At 40.9% G+C, this 27,207-nt stretch overlaps 1 protein-coding gene across 1 annotated transcript in view; it reads right to left on the reverse strand.

Moving 5' to 3' along the window:
• UST (uronyl 2-sulfotransferase) overlaps window positions 1–27,207 on the reverse strand; it is a 305,282-nt gene that overhangs the window by 121,552 nt on the left and 156,523 nt on the right. The window contains exons 3-4 of the mRNA XM_029056424.2: window positions 25,323–25,478; window positions 9,437–9,516 (exon numbers count right to left, since the gene is read on the reverse strand). Of these exons, the coding sequence (XP_028912257.1) occupies window positions 9,437–9,516; window positions 25,323–25,478 (236 nt within the window). The remainder of the gene's footprint in view (window positions 1–9,436; window positions 9,517–25,322; window positions 25,479–27,207) is intronic.

Genomic DNA, 27,207 nt, shown 5'->3' on the forward strand with positions numbered 1-27,207 from the left:
AGATAAAGCACTCTTCATTTTTAGGAAAACAACAGAGTGGGGAGAGTGCTCAGTATACACAAGCTACCATATCAGAAGTAGCATGAAGTGGCGTCTGTAAACATATTTTCGTGGCTGCCAACCCAAGCCATCAGCCCTTTTCAGTAATATTTTCTTCCTGTGGGCAAACAGAAAATTTGCCAACTTTTTCCCACCTTTTAAAATTATCTAGTCCATATACCAGTCCTCAAGGATAACCCAAGGCTTTCACCCATGCCATACCAGAGAGATGATAACATGGTTTAGTTTAGAATCCTCCAAGAAAGAAAACTCCTCAACCTCCCTCAGCAACCAATTTTGGTCTTTAATCATTCCTATTCAATTTCCTTAAAACTTAACATCAATCCCACCTCCTGGCCTCAATGTAGTAGAGGAGTAATAGTATTTAAATAAGTAATAGCTCACTGTTTAAACAGCACTGTATTAAGTGCTGAGAAATAGTATACAGAATTATGGGAACTAGATACAAACCCTGTACCTCAAGAGGCTCATAATCTATGAATACAGGTTGCAGAGAGGACTGCAGACAGATATACTGGGAACAGTGGAATGCTAAAACATTAAAACAACAGAAATGACAAGGCCAAATACACAATACATGAAATAAAATGGCTAGAAGAACAGAATTTCTCCTCATGATTCAGAGTCTATAACAACAGCTATACAACCACTTGCTTTCACGGCATAATATGAGGCCTCATGCTACATGCTATATTGCCAGGGCAAAGCTCATCGCTATAGAGATGAAATAGGCCTGGTCTGCATCTTATATTAATAATTTGTCATACACTTTGAATTTTCTGGTGATCAACAACAGCAGCCCTGACTGCCTACCAGATGAGGAGTACAGAGTCCTGGGAGCTTGGAGAACTAAAAGATAGAGACTGTACACTCAGATAACTTACAAATTAAATGGGGGGAAGCAGAAATGGACTACTTCTCCAGTTCCCCAAAAATATTTTAGTTTCTGATTCTTTCATTCAAGTTACTGATGAACTTGTGAGGGAGAGAAGCAGAGAACTTTTCAGATAAAAAGTGGCTGAGGGTGTTGAAAATAGAAGATAGTGATGGTCCAAGGGAAATTGGTGAATATTGCCCATGGAGGAAGGATGGGAAGAGGGGAAAGAGTGAGGTAGGAAATAATAATGACAATAATAATAATTGTGGTATTAGTTTAGCAAATATGTATTAATACAAAACACTGGGGTAGATATAAGAAAATCAGTTCCCATATGGGGCTCACATTTGAAAAAGGAGGGGGAATAGGGAGAAAGAAAAGAAATGACAATTAAGAGAGAAATCTAATTGATAAGGTTATTTTATGGTATTTGTTAAGTACTTACTATTTGCCAGGCATTGTACCAAGTGTTGGGGTATATACAAGGTAATCAGATTGGACACAGTCCCTGTCCCACATGGAGTTAACAGTCTTAATCCCCATTTTACAGAAGAGGTAACTGAGGCAGAAAGAAGTTAAGTGACTTGTCCAAGGTAACACAGTAAACAAGCGGACAGCTGGGATTAGAACCACAAGTCCTCTGACTCCCAGGCCCGCCCGTGCTCTTTTCACTAGGCCACGTTGCAATAGTGCATGTTTTCAATATATTTCACATTTGAAGATTCTCCCCACGGCACAGTTTGTTCTAGTGTAAGACAATCCACAAGTTCACACAAGTACATTAAGTGTAAAAAGAAAAGGAATGGTTTTATATACAGCACAGTTTCAGTTAAGGCAGGATACTGTTAAATTTCCCAGACCCTCTACTTCCAGGCTTCCTGTGCTGCACTGTAAGGTAATTGGAATGTCTTTGTTCTTTGGGTACACTGAAGTATCTGAGAGAGTAAAATAGAGTGGTAAGGGTGTAAAGCACTCCACTAGGGATAGGCGCAGCCTGGAGCATCTATTTTCAGGTGAGTGTGAGCTCCGGCCTATCTCCGTTTCTGGATAGGAGGCGTTTGGTAACTGGAACTACCATGTGAAAATGATGGCATCAGTGGAATTCCATTTAAGGGGGCAGGTTGCTGTTAGGCTACTTGTGAGAGGTAGGAGAGGCTTTCCATAAGGATCATTTCAAATGAAAAAAAATATTTCCGGATGGAATTGCTCTGTTTTTTTTGTTGAAGGCATTGTCATTTTAAAATTATGCTTTCTTTCACATCACAGGCAGTGTTCTCTCTAATTATCACTTTAGCAGGCCAGCAAACATTCCAATTATGCACTGATTTAAATATATGGAGCTTTAGGTGCTGGAAGGATGGTAAAAACAAAATTGTATTATAAATTCCAACTGGAATAGAAATAACATTTTTCCTAGGAAGACTGTAGGAGATGTCACAACTACAATTTCCTGCGTGATTTGTTCAGAAATGATACTTTGTCTGAATTGCTCAGCTAATTCTGGGAAAAATAGCCTTCCAAGCTGGGCTCTTACTCATGCCTTTCTGTGTAGTCTGCACTACGAAAAAGGTCAAAGTGTTTAAGATGTATCATTTGCTGGAACATTTCCTCAGGTCAGTTTATTGCATTTTTGACACACATTTGTTGCCTCAGGGCAGACATGGTGGGTTAGTGGCACTGCCAAACTACTATCACTAGAATCAACTCCTCTATGTAGGTGCTTGGTCCTGACTGACTTGGTGAGGACAGACTTGTCTGTCATTCACTTTGGGAGATTGCAACATTATCATCATCATCCTTATAATATCTAACACCTAACCCATTAACACAGCAGAGATCCAGTGCTCTTTAACATCACAAGGATAAATTCGGGAACAGAAGGCCACTAGTGTTCCAGCTGCACAAAAGTAGCACATCAACATTATCTCTAGCCCACTAGAAAATGTATGTGACTTGGAGCAGGGCAAGCCTGGTGGAGGTCTCAGGAAATCTGGGAGTCCCTGAGAGACCCAGAAGACAGTCCAATTCCACAAGGCATCCTGTGACCAGGTTCCCATGCAGACATCTCATGCAGAAGGTGGTCAGTCTTCTAGGGCATAGGTTGACAGAAAATATGGTGATGAGATTATCTTTTTGGAGGGCTGACTGAGAATTCATATGCTCTGTGATAGGTGGCCCAGTGTGTAGCCAAAGCTAAGATGGTCTAGCAATTTTTAGGTTTGCAATGCCATGGGAACACTGAGTGCCCCAACTGCCCACCCCAAGTTAAAGGGGTGTCATGGGAAGGGCAGTTGTGGGAAGGGCATTAGTATCCTCAGTACATCCAGAGCCTGGTGCACCAACATAATCTGCTGCCAACATGGCTATAGGTGAGAACTTGGCATGACCCAATGGCTTCCTTTAGATGCCTAGGGCAGGATGCGTATCATGGAATGATTCTGTCAAGATCAGGATGTCTGGTTCACTCTAGATACTATCAGCCACTTTTATAGAGTTGCTGAAAAAGAAGATCTAATACACAGGACTGCAAAGTGTCCTGTAAATGAAGTTCTAAAGAAAGCCTTAATGAATGATCAGATAATAATGCTCAGCTGCCAGGGAACATGTGGGCAGGGAACATGGCTACCAACTCTGTTACACTGTACTCTCCCAAGCACTTAGTACAGTACTCTGCACAGAGTAAGTGCTCAATAAAAATGATTGATTGGTTGAATGCAGGCATTAAAATCAAACTCTGGAGAATTCAAAATGCTCCTGAATTATTTTTCAAAATAAAAAGCCCAAATGTTAAAAAAAAAAAAAGTCAAATGATCTCCAATGACATAGACTGTCTTTTACTGAATTGTAATATTGGGAAATGTGATCCTGAATAGGTTGAAAACTGAGGCTTGGCCCACTCTGAACAGAAGGCTCTGGGGGCATGTCTAAGCCAAAATGGCTCCCATTGGCCACAGGTCCTCAGGAAACTCCCTCGGAGAGTCTCCCTGTGGTACCACCATATCTGCTTGCATTTGTCATACTGGTGGAGCTGCAGCAGGAGGCTGTTGGGAATTACTGTTCCAGCATCCCACAGGGAAACACTACATAGGAGAAATGTCATTCATGCATGGTAGTGATCCTGCCAAATCTTGGCATTCTCCCAGTTCCCACTCCTAAAGGATGGGAGGGGTGGGAGGAGATAGGGAAGGCTGCAAAGGACAGCTGGATCGATTCTGAGTTAGGTCTGACCAGGCCACAACAATTCTGAGATCGGTAGGGAACCATAACCTGTGCTATCTATGCAGGACCATCTTGAAGCGTGCTCCTGCGGGTATCTACTTTGCTGGGGCATTTTTCAGGTAGGCAGCCCAGTAAGGAGGCTTGGCCAGTGTCAGGGTGGGGAAGAGTGGGGAGAGTCTAACCTTTGTGCCTCCTCCTGGTTGTACTATTAGCTAGTTGTGGTGGGGATTGTGTCTGTTTAATAATTAATAATGATATTTGTTAAGCATTTACTATGTGCCAAGCACTGTTCTAGGTGCTGGCGTAGATACAAGGTAATCAGGTTGTCCCATGTGAGGCTCACAGTCTTAATCCCCATTTTAAAGATGAGGTAACTGAGGAACAGAGAAGTGAAGTGACTTGCCTAAGGTCACACAGCTGATAAGTGGCAGAGCTGGGATTAGAACCCACAACCTCTGACTCTCAACCCCATGCTCTTTCCACTAAGCCACACTGCTTAAAACATAGTCTTTCAAGGGCTTAGTAGAGTGCTCTGTGCACAGTCAATGCTCAATAAATACAACTGAACAATGGAATAAATTGTATGTTATACATTCCCTTGGAAGCCTGGAAGAGGCACTGCAGCCCAGCTGTTCTGTTTGCTCAAAAATGAAGATCCTACAACAGTGTCGAAATGGTACTTCTTCCCAAACTGCAGATACAACAAGAACCTCATGAAGCAGGAATATCTCGCTATGTCCAAACTGGGTTTTTAAATTGAATTTGTCAGCTATTTCTGAGTTGGCAATTAAAGTGATCAAACAGTTTTGTTTGGAGGAAAGAAAGCAATTCCTTTTTGGGCAAGTCAACAGTGGTTTGAATGGTACAATAAATATAGGAACAAAATTGCTTGGCTAATGAAAATGAAAACAAAGAACACTTTAGAAATGAAAATTGGAAACTAAATTGAATTAAAGAGTTACATAAATTGGATTTATTGTGGCTAATATTGCCATTAGAGGACAAACTTTGTTCCCGTCGATAATTAAGGGTTCATATAGAAAATTAAGTCAACCATGATTTTATGCCTGCTTCTTGGGATGAGCCTTTTTTCATTAGTATTGGATTTGAGGATAGTTTTGGAAATGAAAAGAAAAAAGGGGTAGAAAGAAAAATGGGGAAAACAGAGGCTCATACTTTAAATAATTCTTCCCTGTTTTAAATTACTTCTATGATTTTTATAGGATAGTGTTTTGATAAGCACTGTAAACTAAAACTAGATTTAATGTTATTACTACAAACAAGAATTCTGAAAATTATGTGAAATGGAAAAAGAATTGCAAAGAAACCTCATGGAATGAAAATGGAAACAATCCCACTGTGGGATTGTGAGAAAATCCCTGCTGGTCCCTAGTTGCTACTAAATATCAATTAAAAGGCAGAACAGCACTCAGGTTGAATAAAAAAAGAAGGAAAGGGCAGGTTAAATCCTTTTAAACAATGCGTATGTGTTCATATGAGGGTAGGAGACAAACTGAAGAGTATTGAAGAGTTTTGATTTCACTGTCAGTCAGTAAGCTTGTTTTTTTGGTTTTTTTTTTGCTTTTTAAGTGACTTTTCACATTAAATTTTTTTAATGGTCTTTGTAAGGGTATACTGTGTGTCAGGCACTATGCACTGGAGTCGATGCAGCTAATCAGGTTGGACACAGACCCTATCCCACAAGGGACTCACAATCTTAACTTGACGTTAATTAATGTTTTGGAATATTTGGACAAATTTAGGAATTAGACAGTGTTTGTTTTTTCTAAATATTGAGTCTGACTTTTTCAGTGCTTTTGCGACTCTCTGAATCAAATTACCTAGTTTTGGAAGCTGTATTACCTTCTTTGAGGCTTTAGCACAGTATATCATTCTACTATTTTGAATCAATCATTCAGTGGTTTTAATTGAGAAGCTACTGTGTGCTTGGTGCTTGGGAGAGTACAGTAGAGGTAGAGGAGTTTATTTTGCTTAGTTATCAGAAGCCCCTGCAGATTTCATTCATTCACTCATTCAGTCATATTTATTGAGTGCTTACTGTGTGCAGAGCACTGTACTAAGCACTGGGAAAATAGAATTCAGCAATAAAGCAAGACAATCCCTGCCCACACCAGGCTTACAGTCTAGAAGGGGGGAGACAGACATTAAAATAAACAGGCATCGATATAGAATTATATATACATATGTCAAAACAAGTAAACAGGAATCATAAATAGAATTATAGCTATATACATATATACACAAGTGCTGGGAGGCAGGGAGGGGGGTAGAGGAAAGTGAGCAAGTCGAGGTGATGTGGAGGGGAGAGGGAGCTGAGGAAAAGGGGGACTTGGTCTGGGAAGGCCTCTGGGAGGAGGTGAGCCTTCAATAGGGCCAGGGGAAGAGTCATTCTGCTCCATTACTTCTCTCCCCCAACATTTAATGGTGTCTATCAGTTAGTTAATACAATTGAGAGTTGACTGTTTTACATTCAACCAATCAATTGTAAGCACTTACTGTGGGCAAAAGCACTGTATTTGGGAGAATACATGGCTTATTTAAAGGCTTTCCACATTTGGATTTAATACCAGTGATCAAGATCTGAAAATGCGGACAATTACGGCTGAAAAAAAACAATGTTTGGTACTGAAACGATTAGTCACTTCTTTTTAAGTGTTTCATCCTCAGAATTAGAAGGACCTCATTTCTAATCCCAGCTCCGCCACTTGTCTGCTGTATGTCCCTGGGCCAGTCACTTAACTTTCATTCATTCATTCATTTAATCATATTTATTAAAAGCTTACTGTGTGCAGAGCACTGAACTAAGTGCTTAGCAAAATACAATTTAGTAAAATACATTATCACAATAATCACTGACATTCCCTCCCCACAACAAGCTCACAGTCTAGAATTGGGGATACAGAAATGACAATACAAATAAACAAAATTACATATCTGTGTGTGTGTGTGTGTGTGTATACATATAAGTACACATATATATATATATATATGTGTATATAAGTGCTGTCTGGTTGGAGGGGGGGAGAGCAAAGGGAGTGGGAGATGAGGAAAAGTGGGGCTTAGTCTGGGAAGGCCTCTTGGGGGAGATGTCCATAAGGCTTTGACGAGGGGGAGAGTAATTGTCTGTTGGACTTAATAATAATAATAATGTTGGTATTTGTTAAGCGCTTACTATGTGCAGAGCACTGTTCTAAGTGCTGGGGTAGATACAAGGTAATCAGGTCGTCCCACATGAGGCTCACACTCTTAATCCCCATTTTACAGATGAGGTAACTGAGGCACAGAGAAGTTAAGTGACTTGCCCACAGTCACACAGCTGACAAGTGGCAGAGCCAGGATTCAAACCCATGGCCTCTGACTCCCAAGCACGGGCTCTTTCCACTGAGCCACACTGCTCTGCTTTGATGAGGGAGGCAGGATGTGGGCCAGGGGGTAGCAGTGAGACAGGTGGGACTGAGGCACAGTGAGAAGGTTAGCACTAGAGAAGAGAAATATGTGGGGTGGGCTGTATAGGAGAGAAAATTCTCTGTTTCTCAGTTACTTCATCTATAAAATGGGGATTAGGACTCTGAGTTCTACGTGGGACATGGACTGTGTCCAACCTGATTAGCTGGTATCTATCCCAGTGTTTAGAACACATAGTAAACACTTAACAAATACCATAAAAGAAAAAAATATATTTTTGCCTGCTGTGAATACAAGCGGACTAAAAATATTACAATCAATAAATCTGTCAGTCAGTAGTATTTATTGAGTGCCTGTTTTGTGTCAAGCTCCTCTGTACTAAGCACTTGGGAGGGTACTACAAAATTAGCGGACATGTTCCTACCAGTAAGGAGTTTATAATGTAGTGGGGGAACAGACACTAAAATAAACTGCAGATAGGAGAATGTAAAAGAGTATAAAGATTTGTGTCCATCAGCACTATGGGATGTGGAAGAATGCGTGCATGAGTGAAAAACAGTGTGGCTTGGTCAAATGAGCAGAGGAGTCAGAGGTCCTGGGTTCTAAATCCAAGTCTGTCCCTAGTCTGCTATGTGACCTTGGGGAAGTCGGCTCAGTGGAAAGAGCCCGGGCTTGGGAGTTAGAGGTCATGGGTTCAAATCCCGACTCTGCAACCTTTCAACTGTGTGACTGTGGGCAAGTCACTTCACTTCTCTGTGCCTCAGTTACCTCATCTGTAAAATGGGGATTAAAATTGTGAGCCTCACGTGGGACAACCTGATTACCTTGTATCTACCCCAGCGCTTAGAACAGTGCTCAGCACATAGTAAGCGCTTAACAAATACCAACATTATTATTATTATTCTCTACGCCTCAGAGAAGTATTGAATGGGGACTCAATATCTAGCCTCGCTTCTACTCAGACAGTGAGCCCCATGTGGGACCTGATTATCTTGTATCTACCCTGGTGCTTAATGAATACCACAATTATTAGGAAGTACTGAAGTGGCACAACTGCCACTTCAGTTGTGGAGGTATTGGATGGGAAGATGAGAAATCATATTCTTTCCCAAGCATCCTGAACTAAGTTTACAAATCTCTCATGTACTGTAAAGAGCTTTAAAAGTTTCTGGTAGCTCATTTGAGAAAACAATTCAGTGAATTAAATATACACACCAGAAGTACCCTCCCTTTCAGAAACTCTCGGCATCTTGCCACTTTATAAACAACAGAATGACAAGGAAAGATGGTTATTTGCAAAGCGTCTCTGAATTCTTTTAAAAAGCAATTTAAACTTCCTGCCTTATGGTGGGAAGTGGCTATGACACTCTCTTCAGGAATTGACATCATTTGAGGCAAAGGAAAACGATTCCCTGGGTCATGGTTATGGTTATTCCTGGTTAGCCTGGGCTGACAGTTATGAGGATCAAGCCAATCTCTACATTTTTCAGTTGATTTTAGGCCCACCAAATTGTTCAGTTGGTCATGTGGCTGCGCAAATTGTAAAGCATCATGAAATAGAAGGCTAATGTTAAAATGGGTATTGTTCTCACAGTTTCCATCCCACAGAAATTCCCATATTTGAGTGATCCAATACAGAATGTAATTCCCTTTTTTGAGCATTTCCAGTCTTCATTTTCCTTTATTAAAAAAACTATGCCAAGGTGCAGTAACTAAAATAATATCACTATTTCCTGAACCTTCTAGCCAAAAGTAAATAGAGAAAGAAACTACTGAAATAAAAACTTCCATTTAAAATAGAGATTAGTACACTAAAAAAGAATGGGAGCAATTCTGAATAGGAAGGTATCTTACCTAGAAAAGTTGAGGAAATGTACATGTCGAGTGAATAAATAGGGCTGCTCTGCAGTACTTATGTTTTTAATCAGTTCCATCTAAAAAAAAATAACAAAATTATCACTTGGGAATCAAATTTTCTAGGTTTAACTAAGCCAAATAGTATTTATCCAACTCAATCCATTTTTATACATTCCATAGTACTTCTGGAATCAATCCTGCATTGCTGAATTTTGTGCAAGATTTATGAATCTTGCCTACAGTGCCCGAGTGTTTACGCTATTGCTGAACAAGATTTACGACCCTGCACTACATTTGGCTGATCACTGCCATCCAACAATGTGACAGATTAAGTTGTGTCAACAGCCCAATGAAAATCTTTCCTTATTGAAATGCGAGACAAAATGCCATCTCAATTTTCTACCATAAAGCCTACTCTAGAAAAGAGGCTATATGTGACAGAACCTTACTCGTTATACGTTACTGGGATTTTCAATGACACCTGACTGCTAGCCTTATTTTAAAATCTGCACTTTCAGCAGCTCCTTTACAGTGCCCTTCGTCGCACCATGGAAGTCAGAGCTCGGAGGGGTTCCGTCTCCAGAGGGTGGGGTGGCTGGGTGAGCCATGTGGTTGGTCCTTCAAATTCTCCAGTCCCTCTCTCTGGATCTGGGAAGTTGTAGAAACCCAGAAGGCTGCATGATTTGGCATCTCCCATAGTGCTCCCCTAACTTCCTCCTGTATGGGTAAGGGGGCAATATTCTTTTTTTAGTAACCTGCTTCAGGGAAGCAGCGTGGCCTGTGTAAATCCTGTGTAATTAGTAAATACTGGCTCTGCCACTTGACAGGTGTGTGACCTTGGGCAAGTCACTTCCACTTCTCCGGGCCTCACTTACCTCATCTGTAAAATGGGGATTAAATCCAACTCCCTCTTTCTTAGACTGAGAGTCTCAGGTGGGACAGGAACTGTCCAACTGAATTGTTTTACATATACCCCAGCACTTAGTTCAGGCCTTGGTATAAAGTAAGCGCTTAACAAGTACCATTAAAAAGCAACAACAAAAAATCAAAAACAGAACCCCCATATAGCACTGATTTCTGGGGTTATTTGGGGTGCCATGGAGAAGAATAAAGGGAGAGGACAGAAGAGCAAGGAAGATTCTGTAATTTCCTCAAAAGTCAATGGACAGTCTGAGATCAATGTTTCACATGATGGATCACCATTGGCCTTACATTTGTAAAAAATATAGGGAAAACATTTGTATATTGTCACCAGACTTTATCTTATCCAGAGCTTTAAATTACAGTTGAAATTAGTCTCTGTCTGGGGCCAATTTAATCACTTCACTTTATTCTTCTGAAAACAGAAAATAATAGCAAACGTGTGGAAGCCTCTCACGTTCACAACCTTCTGGATTGTGTCACAGTCAGAAAGTGAGTGAACTCTGAACAAAAATTTTAGGCATTCTTATACTTTCTGACTTCCTGATGTCTGCTTCCTTCAGATTTTCTGTTTGACCTCATTTAAAAAGGTCAGGAGAAACATATGCTGCTGGATTTGAAGTACATTATAATTCCACTGGGCTCTTTTATTAGCAGATAAAATGCTATTAATTGGGAAGTGGAAACTGGGTTGTCAGTTTGCAGATGAACAATTTCGTCCCCTGATGTTTTTATAACTTGAATCCAGTTTGCACATTGAATATGAGACTGTTCAATTTGTTTACACAAAGAACACGTGAGCAAGTAAATTAGAGATTTGAAGCAGCATAGCCTAGTGGATAGAGCAAGGGCCTATAAGTCAGAAGGACCTGGGATCAAATAGCAACTCCATCTTGTATCTGCTGTATGACCTTGGGCAAGTCATTTAGCTTCTCTGTGACTCAGTTACCTCAAACATAAAATGGAGATTAATACTGTGAGGCCCATGTGGACCATGGACTATGTCCAACTTGATTTGCTTCATCTACTCCAGTGCTTAGTACAGTGTCTGACATATACTAAGTGCTTAACAAACACCATAAAAAATTGGAAATTAAAAATTTGCAAGCCATAAACCTAAACTATCTGGATAAAGTGATCTCTACCATTTTGTATAATGTAATTGAAAGAGTAAAGAAAAGATTTATGACATTTTTAGCACTATATATTATCTTCTCCAAACAAATGTCACTATGTTAACTGTGGGTTTTTTTTATGACAGTGGTTGGAATTTGAGAATAATAATTATAATCGTGGTATTTGTTAAGTGCTTACTATGTGCCAAGCACTGTTCTAAACTTGTCTTAATATTCATAAAACAGTCTGAGTTTAAAAGAAACTAATCAGAAGGGTAATCAATGGATCTCAATTCCTGGATTTCTAAAATAAAGACATAGGATAAATACTTCCATTAATATTAATAGCAATAACAATAAAAATGACAACAACAATAATAATGATAAACAGCTATGTGCATAAAGTATTATTATTGTTACAGAGTGGAAAAATAAGCTGTTGCAAACTGCACAGAAATATGCAGTGCCTAGCACATAGTAAGTCCTTTATAAATAGGGGAAATGGAGAAATGCACATAGGAGTTGTGTGTGTGTGTGTGTGTGTGTATACGTGTGTAAGGGAGGGGGATATCAAGTAAGGGGCACACACCCAAAGCACTGTTGACACAGAAGGGAGGATGAATCAGAGGAATGAGGACCTTTTCAGAGAAAGCCTTTTGGAGAAGATAATATTCTAGTACATTCAATTAGAGATGTCCTGAAGTCAGGAGGAAATATGAAACTGCTGGAAAAAGGAGAGAGATCAGAACTGAAGAGGTCGATTGTAGAATCATCTGTGTATAGATGGTAGTTGAAGCCATGGGAGCAAGGGAGTGGGTGTAGATGGAGAATAGAATGGGAGAACTCAGTCTTGAGGTACCCACAGTTAAGGAGGTGGGAAGCCTGTTAAAGAGACTGAGAATGAGTGGCATAAGAGGAGAACCGGGAGAGGACATTATCAGTGAAGCCAAGATTAGATAATGTTTTAAGGAGAAGGAGGTGGTCCAAAGTGGCAAAGGCAGGTGAGAGGTTGATTAGAATTAGGATGAAATAGAGACCATTGGGACTGGCAAGAAGGAGTTCATTAGTGACCTTAGAGAACAATTTCCATAGACTGAGGTGGGCAGAAACAGTATTGAAGGGATCAAGGAGAGGGTTGGAGGAGAGGAAGTGGAGGCAGTGAATGCAGACCACCCGCTCAAGGGTTTGGAGCGGAATGGCAGGATAGATATGGGGCAATAACTGGATGAAGCCAAGGGATCAAGAGAGTAATTTTCAGGATAGGGGAGACAGAGCATATTTGAAAGCAGTGGGGAAGGAGCCATTGGAAAATAAATGGTTGAAGATCAAAGTCAAGGAGTGAAGAAAGGTGATGTTCATTTGCTTCACTAAAGAAGGAAGCTAGTGTTGCCAGGTGGAAGCTGCTGATAAAGGCACATCCAGGTAGAGAACTCAACCTTCAGCTATAGGACAGTTGAGTTTCAGTGATAACATGAATGAATCCATCATAATCCATCAAGCAGCAGAGTGATCTAATGGAAACAACCTAGGCCTGGGAGTCAGAGGACCTGGGTTCTAATGCTACCTCCACTTTCATTCATTCAATCATATTTATTGAGCGCTTACTGTGTGCAAAGCAGTGTACGAAGCACTAGGGAGATACAGTATAATAACAAGCAGGCACATTCCTGCCCACAGTGAGCTCAAAGTCTAGATGGGGAGACAGACATAAATAAATGGATAGATTTATAAATAGATAGATAAATAAACGCAGGTATATGCACATGAGCTGTGGGGATGGGAGGGAGGGTGAATGAAGGAGCAAGTAAGAGCAGCACAGAAGGGAGTGGGAGAAGAAGAGAGGAAGGCTTAGTCAGAGAAGGCGTCTTGGAGGAGATGTGCCTTCAGTAAGGTTTTGAAGGTGGGGAAGAGCATTTAATTGCAATTATTGAGCACTATGTGCAAAGCATTATACTAAGTGCTTGGGAGAGTACAATATAATAGACACATTCCTGCCTACAACGAGCTCGCAGTCTAGAGGGGGTAGACATATTAATATAAATTAAACATATCTGTAAATAAATTACAGGTATATACATATGTACTATGAAAATGCCAGGGAGGGTGAATGAAGGAGCAAATAAGAGTGGTGCAGAGGAGAGTGGGAGAAGAGGAGAAGAGGGCTTAGTCAGAGAAGGCTACTAGGAGGAGATGCACCTTCAATAAGATTTTGAAGTGGGGTTGAGCAATTATCTTTCTGATATGAGGAGGGAGGGCTTGTCTGCTGTGTGGCCGAGGGCAAGTCACAACTTCTCTGCATCTTAGTTTCCTCACCTGTAACATGAGGATTCAATACCTGTTCTCCCTCACCCTTAGACTATGAGCCCAATGTGTGACAGGGACTGTGTCTAACTTGATAACCTTGTATAATAATAATAACAATAATAATGGTATTTGTTAAGCACTTAATATGTGCCCAGCACAGGTCTAAACACTGGGGTGGAAACGAGATAAGCAGGTTGACCCACGTGGGGCTCACAGTCTTAATCCCCATTTTACAGATGAGGTAACTGAGGCACAGAAAAGTTAAATGACTTGTCCAAAGTCACAAAGTGGACAAGTGGCAGACCCGGGATTAGAACCCACGACCTCTGACTCCCAAGCCAGTGCTCTCTCTACTAAGCCACGCTGCTTCCCATGCTGCTTTGCTGCTTGTAGCTACTCCAGTGCTTATAAGAGTCCTTGGCCCATAGTAAGTGTACAACAATTACTATCATTATTATTACTAGTAGTAAGACTGTCAAGGTGAAGAGAGTGGTGAGATGTTGGATATGAACGGGGGGTTAGGGGAAGCCCCAGGGCAGAGGGAGGACATGGGCAAGGGGGGTTGATGGGGATAAAGACAAGATTAAGATACAGTGAATAAGTTGGCCTTAGAGAAGGGCAATGTGTGGGTTGGTTGTACTAGATCAGTGAGGTAAGGTAAGAGAGGTAGATTGGATTGAATACCTTAAAGCCAATGGTAAGGGGTTTCTGATTGATGTGGAGGGTGTTGAGGACTGGGGAAATGTAGAGTGAGCATTTTTAGAAAAATGATCTGGGCAGCAGAGTGAAGTATGGCCAGTAGAGGAGAGTGACAGAAGGCAGGAAGGGTAGGGAGAAGAACAGTGACTGATCCAGTCAAGGTGAGAAATAAGTCTTTGGATCAGCATGGTAGCAGTTTGAATGTAGAGGAAGGGAAAGATTGTAGAGGTATTGTGAAGGTAGAACTGAGAGGATTTTTAGTGGCAGATTGAATATCTGGAATGAATAAAAGAGATGAGTTGAGGATAACATCATGGTTACATGTTTGTGAAACAACTAGGATGGTGCTGTTGTCTATGGTGATGAGAAAGTCTCGGGAAGGACAGGTGGGAAAATGAGTTTTGTTTTGGACATGTTAAGTTTATGTCAGTGGGATCTACAAGTAGAGATTCATTCACTCATTCTATCTTATTTATTGAGCGCTTACTATGTGCATAGCACTATACTAAGTACTTGGAAAGTACAATATAGCAATAAAAACAGACAATCCTGCCCACAGTGGGTTTACAGTCTAGAGTCGGGGGAGATAGACATCAAAACAAGGCAAGAAAAAATGTGACACTGCTGGACTGAGAGATTTGGGAATCATCTGTGTAGAGATGGTAATGAGTGAGTTCTCCAAGAGTGTGAGTATGGACAGTGAATGGAAGGGGAACCAGAACTGAGTCCCGAGGGATTCCCCACAGTTAAGAGGTGGGAGGAAGAGGAGGAGCCCATGAAAGAGACTGAGAAGGAGTGGCTGGAGAAATACGAGAACCAGAAGAGGATCGTGTCACTGAAGCCAATGTTAGTGTTCTAACAGGTGTTTTCGTCTTTCTTTATGCATCTACATAACAGAATGTGCAACAGATTAAATTCTTAGCATTGCAGCTAAAATACTAGAATTATATTCTATCTAATGAAAGTCTGTAGACTGTGGGGCAGGGACCATGCGTTCCACTTCTGTTGGATTCTCCAAAGCACCTAGTTCGTGCTCTGAAATCAATCAATCATAATCAGTGGTATTTATTGACTACTTACTGGGTGCAGAGCATTATAGTAAGTGCCTGTGAGAGTACTATATATCAGAGTTGGTAGACATGTTCTCTTTCCACAACGAGTTTACACTCTAGAGAAGGAGGTGGATATTAATATCACTAAATGATGGATATGTACATAATCCTGTGGGGCTGAGGGTGGGGTGAATATCAAGTGATTAAAGGATACAGATCCAAGCACATAGGCAGTGCACTTCAGAAGCAGCATGGCCTAGTGGATAGAGCACGGGCCTGGGAGTCAGAAGGACTTTAGTTATAATTCTGGCTCTGCCACTTGTCTGCTGTGTGACCTTGGGCAAATCACTTAACTTTCCTGTGCCTCGATTACCTCATCTGTGAACTGGGGATTAAAACCGTGATTCCCATGTGGGACATGGACTGTGTCCAACATGATTATCTTGTAGCTACTCCAGTGCTTAGAACAGTGCCTGACACATAGTATGTGCTTAAGAAATACCTTTAAGAAAAACAAAACACTGAAGGAAAAGGGAGTATGACAAATAAGGACTTAGTCAGGGAAGGCCTCTTGGAGGAGCTGTGACTTTAGGAGGACTCTGAAGGTAGGGAAAGTGAAGGTCACGGTAGGTCGTGGTACATGGAGGAGGGAGTTTCAGGCCAGAGGGAGGACGTGATCAACTTGTCAGCAGCAATATAGGCGAAATTGAGGTATGGTGAGTAGGTTGGAGTTAGAGGAGACTCTACTCAGTAGGTGTTCAATAAATACCATTGAAAAGATAGAAAATTTGAGTAAATAGAAAGAATGAACAGAGCTGTCAGCTGAAAAAAGTAAAGCTCTGCTGAGGAGAACTGGGTATTCTATGGAAAAATACAAGAATAGGTATGTGGTTTTTTTTGTGGAGAGAAACATAAATATGTAATGGAATGTGCCTAAAGGAAAAATTTGAGAAGGTAGCATCTGTGATCCTGCTGGAATTGAGGAAAGGGAAAGAGAACAAGATCAAACAGGTTTTATAATGAGAAGAGAAAAACTCCATTAAGGTGAATTCTCAGTTGGTCCCAACTTTAGACTAAATCTTCTGCTCCATTAGCTCTGCTTGTCAGGGAGCTAGATGAACTGCTCTTTCCGGACCTGAGTGCTGATGTGCATTAGCCAAGCTACTGCATCCGGCACTCAATTCTTGTCCAACACACAGACAAGTGGGGGCTCTCTATTTTTGCCAACCATGTTAAGTGAGGAGATGACTTTTCAATTTATCAATCCCAAAGGGGAAAAAAGTTTCAATTGGAACGCCAGGTTAACCTTGACCCATAGACAAGTGGAAAGTTGAGAATAGAGTTAAACCATCATTCTCATTCTTATCTGATTATTGTCCTTAGAGAAGCAGTATGGTCTAGTGGACAGAACTTAATTCTGTGAGTCAGGAGACCTGGGTTCTAATCCCAGCTCTGCCACTTATCTGCCATGAGATACTTACTTCTCTATGTCTCAGTTTCCTCTTCTTCGTCTGTATAATAGTGATTTATGTTCTTCCTCACCCTTAGACTGTGAGGCCCCTGGGTCAGGGACTAGTTTGACCTAATTACCTTGCATCTACCCAAGCACTTAGCAAATAGCACTATTATTGTTAGTGTCATTATCATTATCAGTTAACACTTGCCCAGAATTTACAGTATGTGACCATCATAATCAATATCCTTCTCTTGAGGGAGTCAGAAGGATGTGGGATCTAATCCCGATTCCACCACTTGTCTGCTGTATGACCTTAAATAAGTCACTTCACTTCTCTGTGCCTCTGTTACCTCACAGGTAAACTGGAAATTAAGACTATGAGCCCCATGTGGGACAGGAACTGTGTCTAACCTGATGAATTTGTATCACCTCAGTGCTTAGTACTGGCACATAGTAAGCACTTACCAAACACTATAAAAAATGATACAATAAAAAGTAAATATGAAATTCAGTTTGCCTCTTTTTTTCCAGTGCAGTGAAAATATTGGGTAGATTCAATCTCTGGGTAGTTTGGAAGTTTCAGTTTCCAGAGATGATGTATAAAAATAACAATAATACTGATAATAGTGGTATTTGTTAAGTCAGTCATTCAATAGTATTTACTGAGTGCTTCCTGTGTGCAGAGCACTGTACTAAGCACTTGGGAGAGTATAGCACAGCAGACCCATTACCTGCCCACAATGAGTTTACAGTCTAGAGAGGGATTGTAAACACTGTACCAAGTACTGGGATAGATACCAGATAACCTGTTTGGTTGGTCAGAAGGGAAGAGAGAAGAGGTATTTAATAACCAATCAATTGAGAAGCAGTGTGGTCTAGTTGATAGAGCATGGTCCTGGGAGTCAGAAGGACCTGGATTGTAATTGCCACTTGCTGGCTGTGTGATCTTGGGCAAGTCACTTTATTTATTGGTGCCTCAATTACTTCATCTGAAAATGGGGATTAAGACTGTGAGCCCCACATGGGACATGGACTGTGTCGAACCTGATCAGCTAACCCTAGCAATTAGTATAGTGCCTGACACATAATAAGTGCTTCACAGATAGCATAAATTTTTTTAAAAAACAAAACTTAGTGAGTGTTTACTGTGTACAGAGTACTGTACTAAATGCTTAATAGAATATAACTGAGTTGGTAGACATTTCCTGTACACAATGAGTTTACAGGCACTAATATAAATAAATTACAAATATATACATAAATGCTATGGGACTGAAGGAGAGGTGAATAAAAAGTGCAAAACCAAGTGCAAGGGCAACGGCACATGGGAGTAGGATGAGAGGAAATGAGGGCTTAATCAAAGAAGATCTCTTGAAGGAGATATAATTTTAATAAGACTTTAAATGTAGGGGGAGTGATTGTAGGTCAGATATGAAGATGGAGGGCATTCCAGGCCAGCAACTGGTTGTGGGCAAGAGGTCAGCAGCAAAATAGATGAGATTGAGGAACAGTTAAGGTAATGAGCTTCTGTTTGATGTGGAGGTGGATGGGAAACCACTGGAGGGTCTTGAAAAATGGGGAAACATGGACTGAATGGTTTTGTAAAAAATGATCAGAGCAGCACAATGAAATATAGACTGGAGTGGGGAAAGATGGGAGGCAGGAAGATCAGCAAGTACAACAATGCAATAATCAAGGTGGGATGGGATAAATCCTTGGCGTAACATAATAGCAACTGTCTCTATCTTTTGCCGAATTGTTCATTCATTCATTCAATAGTATTTATTGAGCGCTTACTATGTGCAGAGCACTGTACTAAGCGCTTGGGATGAACAAGTCGGCAACAGATAGAGACAGTCCCTGCCGTTTGACGGGCTTACAGTCTAATCGGGGGAGACGGACAGACAAGAACAATGGCAATAAACAGCGTCAAGGGGAAGAACATCTCGTAAAAACAATGGCAACTAAATAGAATCAAGGCGATGGAATTGTGCATTCCAAGAGCTTAGTACAGTGCTCTGCACACAGTAAGCGCTTAGTAAATACTATTGAATGAATGAATGAATATGATTGAATGAATGGATGAATGAATGATGGAGAAGAAAGGACAGATTTTAGTGATGTTTTGAAGGTTGAACCAACAGCCTTTGGTGACAGATTGAATATGTCACTTTGAATGAGAGAGATGTATTGAGGATAATGCCAAGATTAGGGGCTTATGAGACAGGGAAGATGGTGGTGCTGTCTACAGTGATAGGATAATCAAAGGAGGCCAGGGTTTGAGTGGGAAAATGAGGAGTTCTTTTTTGGACATGTTATGTTTGAGGTGTTGATAGATATCCAAGTAGAGATGCCAAAAGCAGGAAGAAGTACAAGACTGCAAAGACACAGATCAGGGCTGCTGAATTTAATACTCATTTTAAAGATGAGGAAACTGAAAAACAGAGAAGATACTTGCCCAAAGTCACACAGCAGGCAAGCAGTGGAGCTGGAATTGTTAATTTTTTATGGTATTTTTTTAAATGCTTACTATGTGCCAGTCACTGTACTAAGCACTGAGATAGACTCAAGAAAATCAGGTTGGACACAGTCCACATCCCATATGGGGCTCACAGACTTAACCCTCATTTTACAGATTGAGGCCCAGAAAAGTGAAATGACTTGCCCAAGGTCACACAGCAGACAAGTGGTGGAGCTGGGATTAGAAACCAGGTCTCCTGACTCCCAGTCCCACATTTTTTCTGCTACCTCAAGGTGCCTGGTGTTTTTCCCCAGTTTTTTCCTTCACCCACACTCCATTATCATTGCTCAGTTTCACTGAGGATGGATAATAAGTGTTTAAAACATAGGCTACTAGAAAGAAAAAATGTGTTTCCCAGAAAGCTAACGGTTTGAAAAGTGGGGTTTTTTTCTGCACCTATGTGCTGACTCCTATCACAACAGAATTCAAGTGTGTAATGCTAAAACTCTTTGGCTGGTGTGGCTTCCAGGAAGAGGGATTTCGATTTATGATCTCCACTAACATTATGCAGATAAAAGTATACAATACTTTCCTCTCTAAACCTTTTAGGCTCATTGCATCAATCTCTGTCTCTCTAGTGAAAGGACAGTATCATTATAAATTTATGCATCTGCAGACTGCTGGGTAGCAGATTTGCTTTTATTCTACGTAAAACACAAACTTGTCCAGTACTATTGTGGCCTTATGTGGAGTGGGAGAGAGAGCGAGCAGGGCCTTAGTGCCTGAAGAGCCTTACCTTTGGATAAATTCTCCCCCTTAATGGCAGGTAGCCAGAAAAGGTGCCTGATAATATTTTCATCAGCATAGGGCATAAGTGATTATCTCTCAATGACATTTACCTGCAGATTTTATCTCGCGGCTGAAGTATCATTATTGTCATCAAAACAGAAACTGCGGAATTTAAGTACTGTCTATGTACCAAGCACTATTAGTAAGTGCCAGGGAAGATACAAGATAGTCAGGTCAGATGCAGTCCTTGTCCCACATGGAACTCCCAGTCTAAGAGGGGGGTAGAACAGCAGTACTTATGCACATATCTTTAATGTATTTATTGATATTAATGTCTGTCTCCCCCTCTAGACTATAAGATCATTGTGACAGGGATTGTGTCTATTTTAATATTGTACTCTCCCAAGCACTTAGTATAGTGCTCTGCATGCAATAATGAACAGGTATTCAATCCCCATTTTACAGATGAGGTGAGTGAGGCACAGGAGTTAAATGACTTTGCCCTAGGTCACACAGCAGATACGTGGCAGAGGCAAGATTAGATTCCAGGTCCTCTGATTTCCAAGCCCACGCCCTTTCCACTATGACACCCGGCTACACTGTGCATATATACAGTAGTGGAAGGAAATTATGAACCTTCAATGAATCAGCCTTTTGAAGAATTTGGTCCTCAGTGCCTATGTGTTTTTGAAAATTGTCCTTAGGTTCTCAAATTAGAGAAGCAGCATGGTTCAGTGGAAAGAGCACGGGCTTGAGAGTCAGAGGTCATGGGTTCGAATCCCTGCTCTGCTACTTGCCAGCTGTGTGACTGTGGGCAAGTCACATAACTTCTCGGTGCCTCAGTTCCCTCATTTGTAAAATGGGGATTAAGACTGTGAGCCTCGCATGGGACAACCTGATTACCCTGTATCTACCCCAGCGCTTAGAACAGTGCTCTGCACTTAGTAAGCGCTTAACAAATACCAACATTATTATTAAATTGAGTCTTTTAAGGTGAAAAATTTATACTGAATCTATTGAAAATATATCGCAAAGATCTCCATTATTACAGATGTGCATGAGTAACATTACTAAGAGCTACCCGTGTGGGTGTTTGCAGATGATCTTGCTCTGCTAATGAAAACTTCCCTCTTCAATTAAGGACATTCAGAAAGTCAGTTGTAATAGAATTTTAGTGGCTTCTACCATTTCTCTCTCAACTTTTGCCTAATCTCTATCTATTCTACTATTACTCTACTATTTTCCCAATCACTAATTCATTTTAATGTCTGTCTCTCCCTGTAAGACTGTAAGCTCCTTGGGGACAAGGATCGTGTTTACCAACTCTGCTATACTGTACTCTCCCAAGCACTTGATACAGTGCTCTGCACACAGTGTGCATACAATAAACACCGTTGATTGATTGTCAGGATCTATCAATTTTTTAAAAAAATACTGACTATATTTCTGAACATAAACAGGCCAGAATGTGATGCTGTTTTAAAAAAAAAATGTGCTTAAATGGCATATTGGAAAAGCTGTGATTCATTATTAAAATAATATTTTGGAACATTTTCTGGAAATGGGCAAGCATATTTAGAAATTTCAACTATGTGATATAGGTAATTAGTCAACCAGTGGTATTTGTTTGACATAACTCTGTGTAGAACACTGTGCTCATTCGGGGTTTCTTGTGTTCTTTGGCAAGTTTTAGCATTTTCTCATTTTGTCTCTTCAGTCTGTCAACACAACCAACTCTACTATATTGCATTCCTCCTAAGCTCTTAGTACAGTAATAAATACCATTGATGATGACAAAGAGAAGCTGGTTTTTCTGCTTAAGAACATTCCCTGTCACTTCTTATTTTTATACTATCTTGATTTGTTTTTCTACCTTTTATTTATCAATCAACCAATAGTCTTTATTGTTCTCTTATTGGGTGCAGAGCAACGAACTAAGTGCTTGGGGAAAATGCAACACAATAGAGTGGTAGACATAATCCCTGCCCACAAGGATCTTACAGGGAAGACAAATATTAAAATAAATTACAGACAGTGGAATGGGCAGAGTGTGAGGATATGTCCATAAGTCATGTGTGGTTCAGGATAACTTTATCCTTAGGGTTTTTTTTCTTGCTTTGTAATCAATGAATCAATGAATCAATTATATTTATTGAGTGCTTACTGTTTGCAAAGCACTGTATTATGTGCTTGGGAGAACAGAATACAACAGAGTTGGTAGACCTTGTCCCCTGCCCATGGGGAACTGACAGTCTAGAGGGGAAGACAGGCATTAATAGAAATAAATTACAGATTGTGCATAAGTGGTGTGGAGCTGAAGGTGGGATGAAAAACAAATACATAAAGGGTACAGTTCAAAGTGCACAGACAACACAGAATGAGAGGGAGTAGGAGGAATTAGGGCTTAGTCAGAGAAGACCTTTTGGAGATGTGATTTAATAAGGCTTAAAGGTGGGGAGAGTAATGGTCTGTCAGATTTGAAAGGGGAAGGAGTCTTCAGGCCAGAGGGAGGATGTAAGCAAGGGTTTGTGTGAAATAGAAGAGATAGTGGTACAGTGAATAGGTTAGCAATAGAAGATTGAAGTGTGTGGGCTGGGCTGTAGCAGGAAATCAGTGAGGTAAGATAGAAGGGGTCAAGGTGATTTAGTATTTTAAAGCTTATGGTAAAAAATTGAATTATTTTAAAGTTTATGACAAAAGTGATTGATATGGAGGTAGATGGGCAACTACTGAAGGTTCTTGAGGAGTGGGGAGATATGGATGGAATTTTTTTCAAAATTATCCGGGCAGCAGAGTGAAATAAGGACTGGAATGGGGAGAGACAGAGGCATGGAGGTCAGCGAGGAGTCTGAGACGGAATATTTTAAGTGCTTGGCTCAGCATAGAAGCGGTTTGGATGGAGTTGAAAGGGTGGATTTTAGTGATGTTGAAAAGTTAGAGCAGATGGTATTTGGTAATACATTGAATATGTGGGTTAAATTAGAGACATGAGTCAGGGATAATGCCAAGGTCATGGGCATTTTACTGGGATTCTCAAATGAATAAATAAGAATGTACATAACAGATCACTGAGACTACAGGAATCAGAGTTATTCCCATTTCATAAAATATACGCTTGGTCAAAAGCTGTATAAAAAGATCATAAAATCATAATGGCTGGAAGGGCTCAGAAAAGATTGTCTAATGCTGCTTTCAGGGAGAATTGCACTACAGGAAGCTGAGAATGCAATATATTTTTTAAAGCCTGGGAGAGGTGATTTACCAATCTTTGTCAGTGTTTCAAGGACAGTTCTCCAAATATTTGGCAGGGGCTCATTCTTGACAAAGACTACATTAAAGATAAGTCACACAAAATTCTGCATGGTTTAACCTACTTGGGTGTGTGGCACAACCATTTCTTCCAACAGAAATCATGTTCCAGCTGTACAGATGCAAGTTGTCGAAAGAGTGTTCCCTAATTGGATGGTGTCAGTTTGGATTGTACGATCCCAGTTACCTTGAATCTACTCCACTACTTAGTACAGTGCCTGGCACATAGTAAGCGCTTAACAAAATACCACAATTCCCTAATGGTGTTCCATCCAAAATGTGCACTGGGAGAACTGAGTTTATTTAACAGAGCTCTGCACACAGTAAGTGCTCAATAAATACGATTGAATGAATGAATTTGATTGTAAGCTCTTTCTAGACTGCAAGGACCTTGTGGACTGGGAGCTTCTCTGCCAACTCTGTTATATTATACTCTCCCTAATACTTACTACAGTGCTCCGTACACAGTAAGTGTTCCATAAATCCTACTGATTGATTTATAGTCCTGAAGTGCCCAAAATGGGAACAGTGCTGCACTAAGTTTTCACTCGAAAGGAACACAATAAAAAGACTACATTATGGCTCCCAAGCCTGGGGAAAAAACACACAAATGAAATCAGAATAAAATATAAAAATAATTCAAACAATGCTGTATCTGCTTTAAGGTATGTGCCTTCCATCAAACCTGCTTTTAACCCTTTAGAGCATTATTAATAATAATTGTGGTATTTGTTAAGCACTCACTGTGTGTCAAGCACTCTACTAAGCAATGGGATAGATACAAGATAATCAGGTCCCACATGGGACTCACAGTTTAAGTAGGAGGGAGAACAAGTATAGAATCTCCATTTTGCAGATGAGGGAACTGAGGCACAGAGAAGTGAAATGATTTGTCACAAATCAGGAACATGGCAGAGACAGTATTAGAACCCAGGTTCTCTGAATCTGAGGCCCGTGCTCTTGCCACTGGGCCATGCTGAGTAATCAGAACATGTCATTATTCCCATGTAGCAAACTTTCTTAAACTACCCAACAAACTAATAGTGCAACTGGAGCCAGATTCCAGATAGCCTTAAATCTGGGCCTCTAACTTCTATGAGGTCTATGAAAATTGCTACCATTTCACTCAAACACACCTCATGAAGCAGGCATTACCATCAGTGTGGTAATTTGCCAGTACATTTAACACCTGATCTCTCAAGCCACACATGAACTATTTTGAGAGATACAATCAATAAATGGATTAAATTCTCACTAGGAAGTTGCATTTTACATGTAGGACACTGGGCATCCACATCCAGAGAATCACATCTATTAATTCTACTGTAGTCTCCCAAGTGCTTAGTACAGTGCTCTGCACACAGGAGGCTCTCAGTATACATAATGATTGATCACTTGACAATATTTCTCCATTAGTTCTGTCAGGAAGACAGTTCAGACTCTTTGAGGGCAGAGAACAATGTTGTGTTATATTACCACCAGAGCTTGCCAATATAATTAGTACCTATAGAGTCTCGTCCTTTATTATGTGCTATTAATTTTTGGCAAAGTGAACTGCTAATGTCTTCATGTATCAACACCAATAAGAAAATTCCTCCTGGTAAAGTTTTGCTAGTTTGGAGTTTTGCAAAAAATATTTGCTTACATATCTCTGAATAACCTGGCAAGCGATATATGATGAAATTGGTATTTTGGCATACTCTTTCAGCAGCATCTAGGTCATCCTCAAAACACTCCCATTAATCCCCCAAATTGAATGAACAGAAATCCAACTTACTTGCTCATTTTTGGTCAGTCTGGTTTTGTTATGAATGTCTGATGTGACTAAGTTGAAACCATGCTTCTCTGACAAGATCCTCAGAAGCAAGACAACGGTTCGACTGCCACACTTCCCCACTCTGTTGTATACCACTTGGCTTGGGAAAGGAAGTACCTGCAAAAAGCAATTGGCCTGGTAAGCACAGTCAATAAGCCACCATGAATGATCTATCAGAATAAAGGTCTTTGGCTCATCATGTTCAATCAATCAATCATATTTAATGAGCGCTTACTATGGGCAGAGCAGTTTACTAAGTACTTGGGAGAATTAGCAGACACTTTAATAATTTTAAAATACTAATTCTACATATTTTCATCATCATTATTGAGTGCTTTCTGTGAGCATAGCACTACTAAGGGTTTGAAAGAGTACAGTATGACAGATGTGGTAGACATGTTCCTTGCCCACAAGAAACTTACAGTCCATTCTTCTATCTGCAATCCAAATCATTTTTCTAAAAAAAACATTCATTTCATGTTTCTCCGCTCCTCAAGGGCCTTGATGATTGCTCATGCACCTCAGTACCAAACAGAAATCATTTGCCCCCTCCTAATTTACCTCATTCTGCTCCTCTAACACCTACCCACTCACTGTATTTTGATCTTATTTATCTCACCACTGACCTCTTGCCTGGAATTCACTCTACCTTCTTATACGACAGACCACCACTCTCCCCACCTTCAATGTCTTATTAAAACCACATCTCTTCCAAGAAGCCTTCCCCCACTAAGTGCTAATTTCCACTACTCTCTCTGTGTCATCTATGCACTTGGATCTGTACCCTTTAAGTGATATTCACTCTACCCTCAGCTCTTAATCACTTATGTTCATTTCTTAATTTATTTTAATGTCTGTCTCCCCCTGCAGATTGCAAACTCCTTGTTGGCAGGGAATGTCTACCATCTCTGTTGTACTGTACTCTTCCAAGCACTTTGTGCAGTCTTCTGCACTCTTTAAGCACTTAATACATAAATGGAACCCCCAAGTTAATGTATGGTTCTGGGGTTGGAGACTGGCAAACTCACAATTTATCTGAAATGACCTGTGGTCAGAATGGGTAATTACTACTAAGGTGCGAACAAGGTCAAACAAGATCTACTGGTGCCGAGCTGAGTAAATGAAAAAATAGCATTACCACCTCCACCACCACTGGTAAGCCAGAGAAGGGCATGGTCAAGACTCCCCTACTTTCCCATCCTTCCCTGCAGTATCCTCAGAGGAGATCTCCTCCCTCCTCGCAAGTGCCACCCCCTCCACCAGCGCCTCGGACCCCATTCCCTCTCACCTTATTAAAACCATCGCCCCTGCCCTCCTACCTTCCTTAACTTCTATTTTTAACCACTCGATCTCCAAGGGCGCCTTCCCCTCTGCCTTCAAACATGCCCATGTCTCCCCCATCCTAAAAAAACCCGCTCTTGACCCCACTTCCCCCTCCAGTTATCGCCCTATCTCCCTACTACCCTTCCTTTCCAAAATCCTAGAACGAGTCGTCTACAATCGATGCTTAGAATTCCTTAACTCCCATTCTCTCCTAGACCCCCTCCATTCTGGCTTCCGTACCCTCCACTCTACCAAGACTGCTCTCTCTAAGGTCACCCATGACCTCCTTCTTGCCAAATCCAATGGCTCCTACTCCATTCTGATCCTCCTTGACCTCTCTGCTGCCTTGGACACTGTCGACCATCCCCTCCTCCTCCATAACTTATCTCACCTTGGCTTCACGGACTCTGTCCTCCTGGTTCTGGTTCTCCTCTTACCTCTCTGGCCGGTCATTCTCGGTCTCCTTCGCTGGCGCCTCCTCCCCCTCCCATCCTTTAACTGTTGGAGTTCCTCAAGGGTCAGT

Source organism: Ornithorhynchus anatinus, chromosome 2, assembly GCF_004115215.2.
Source record: "Ornithorhynchus anatinus isolate Pmale09 chromosome 2, mOrnAna1.pri.v4, whole genome shotgun sequence".
Lineage (NCBI taxonomy): Eukaryota > Metazoa > Chordata > Mammalia > Monotremata > Ornithorhynchidae > Ornithorhynchus > Ornithorhynchus anatinus.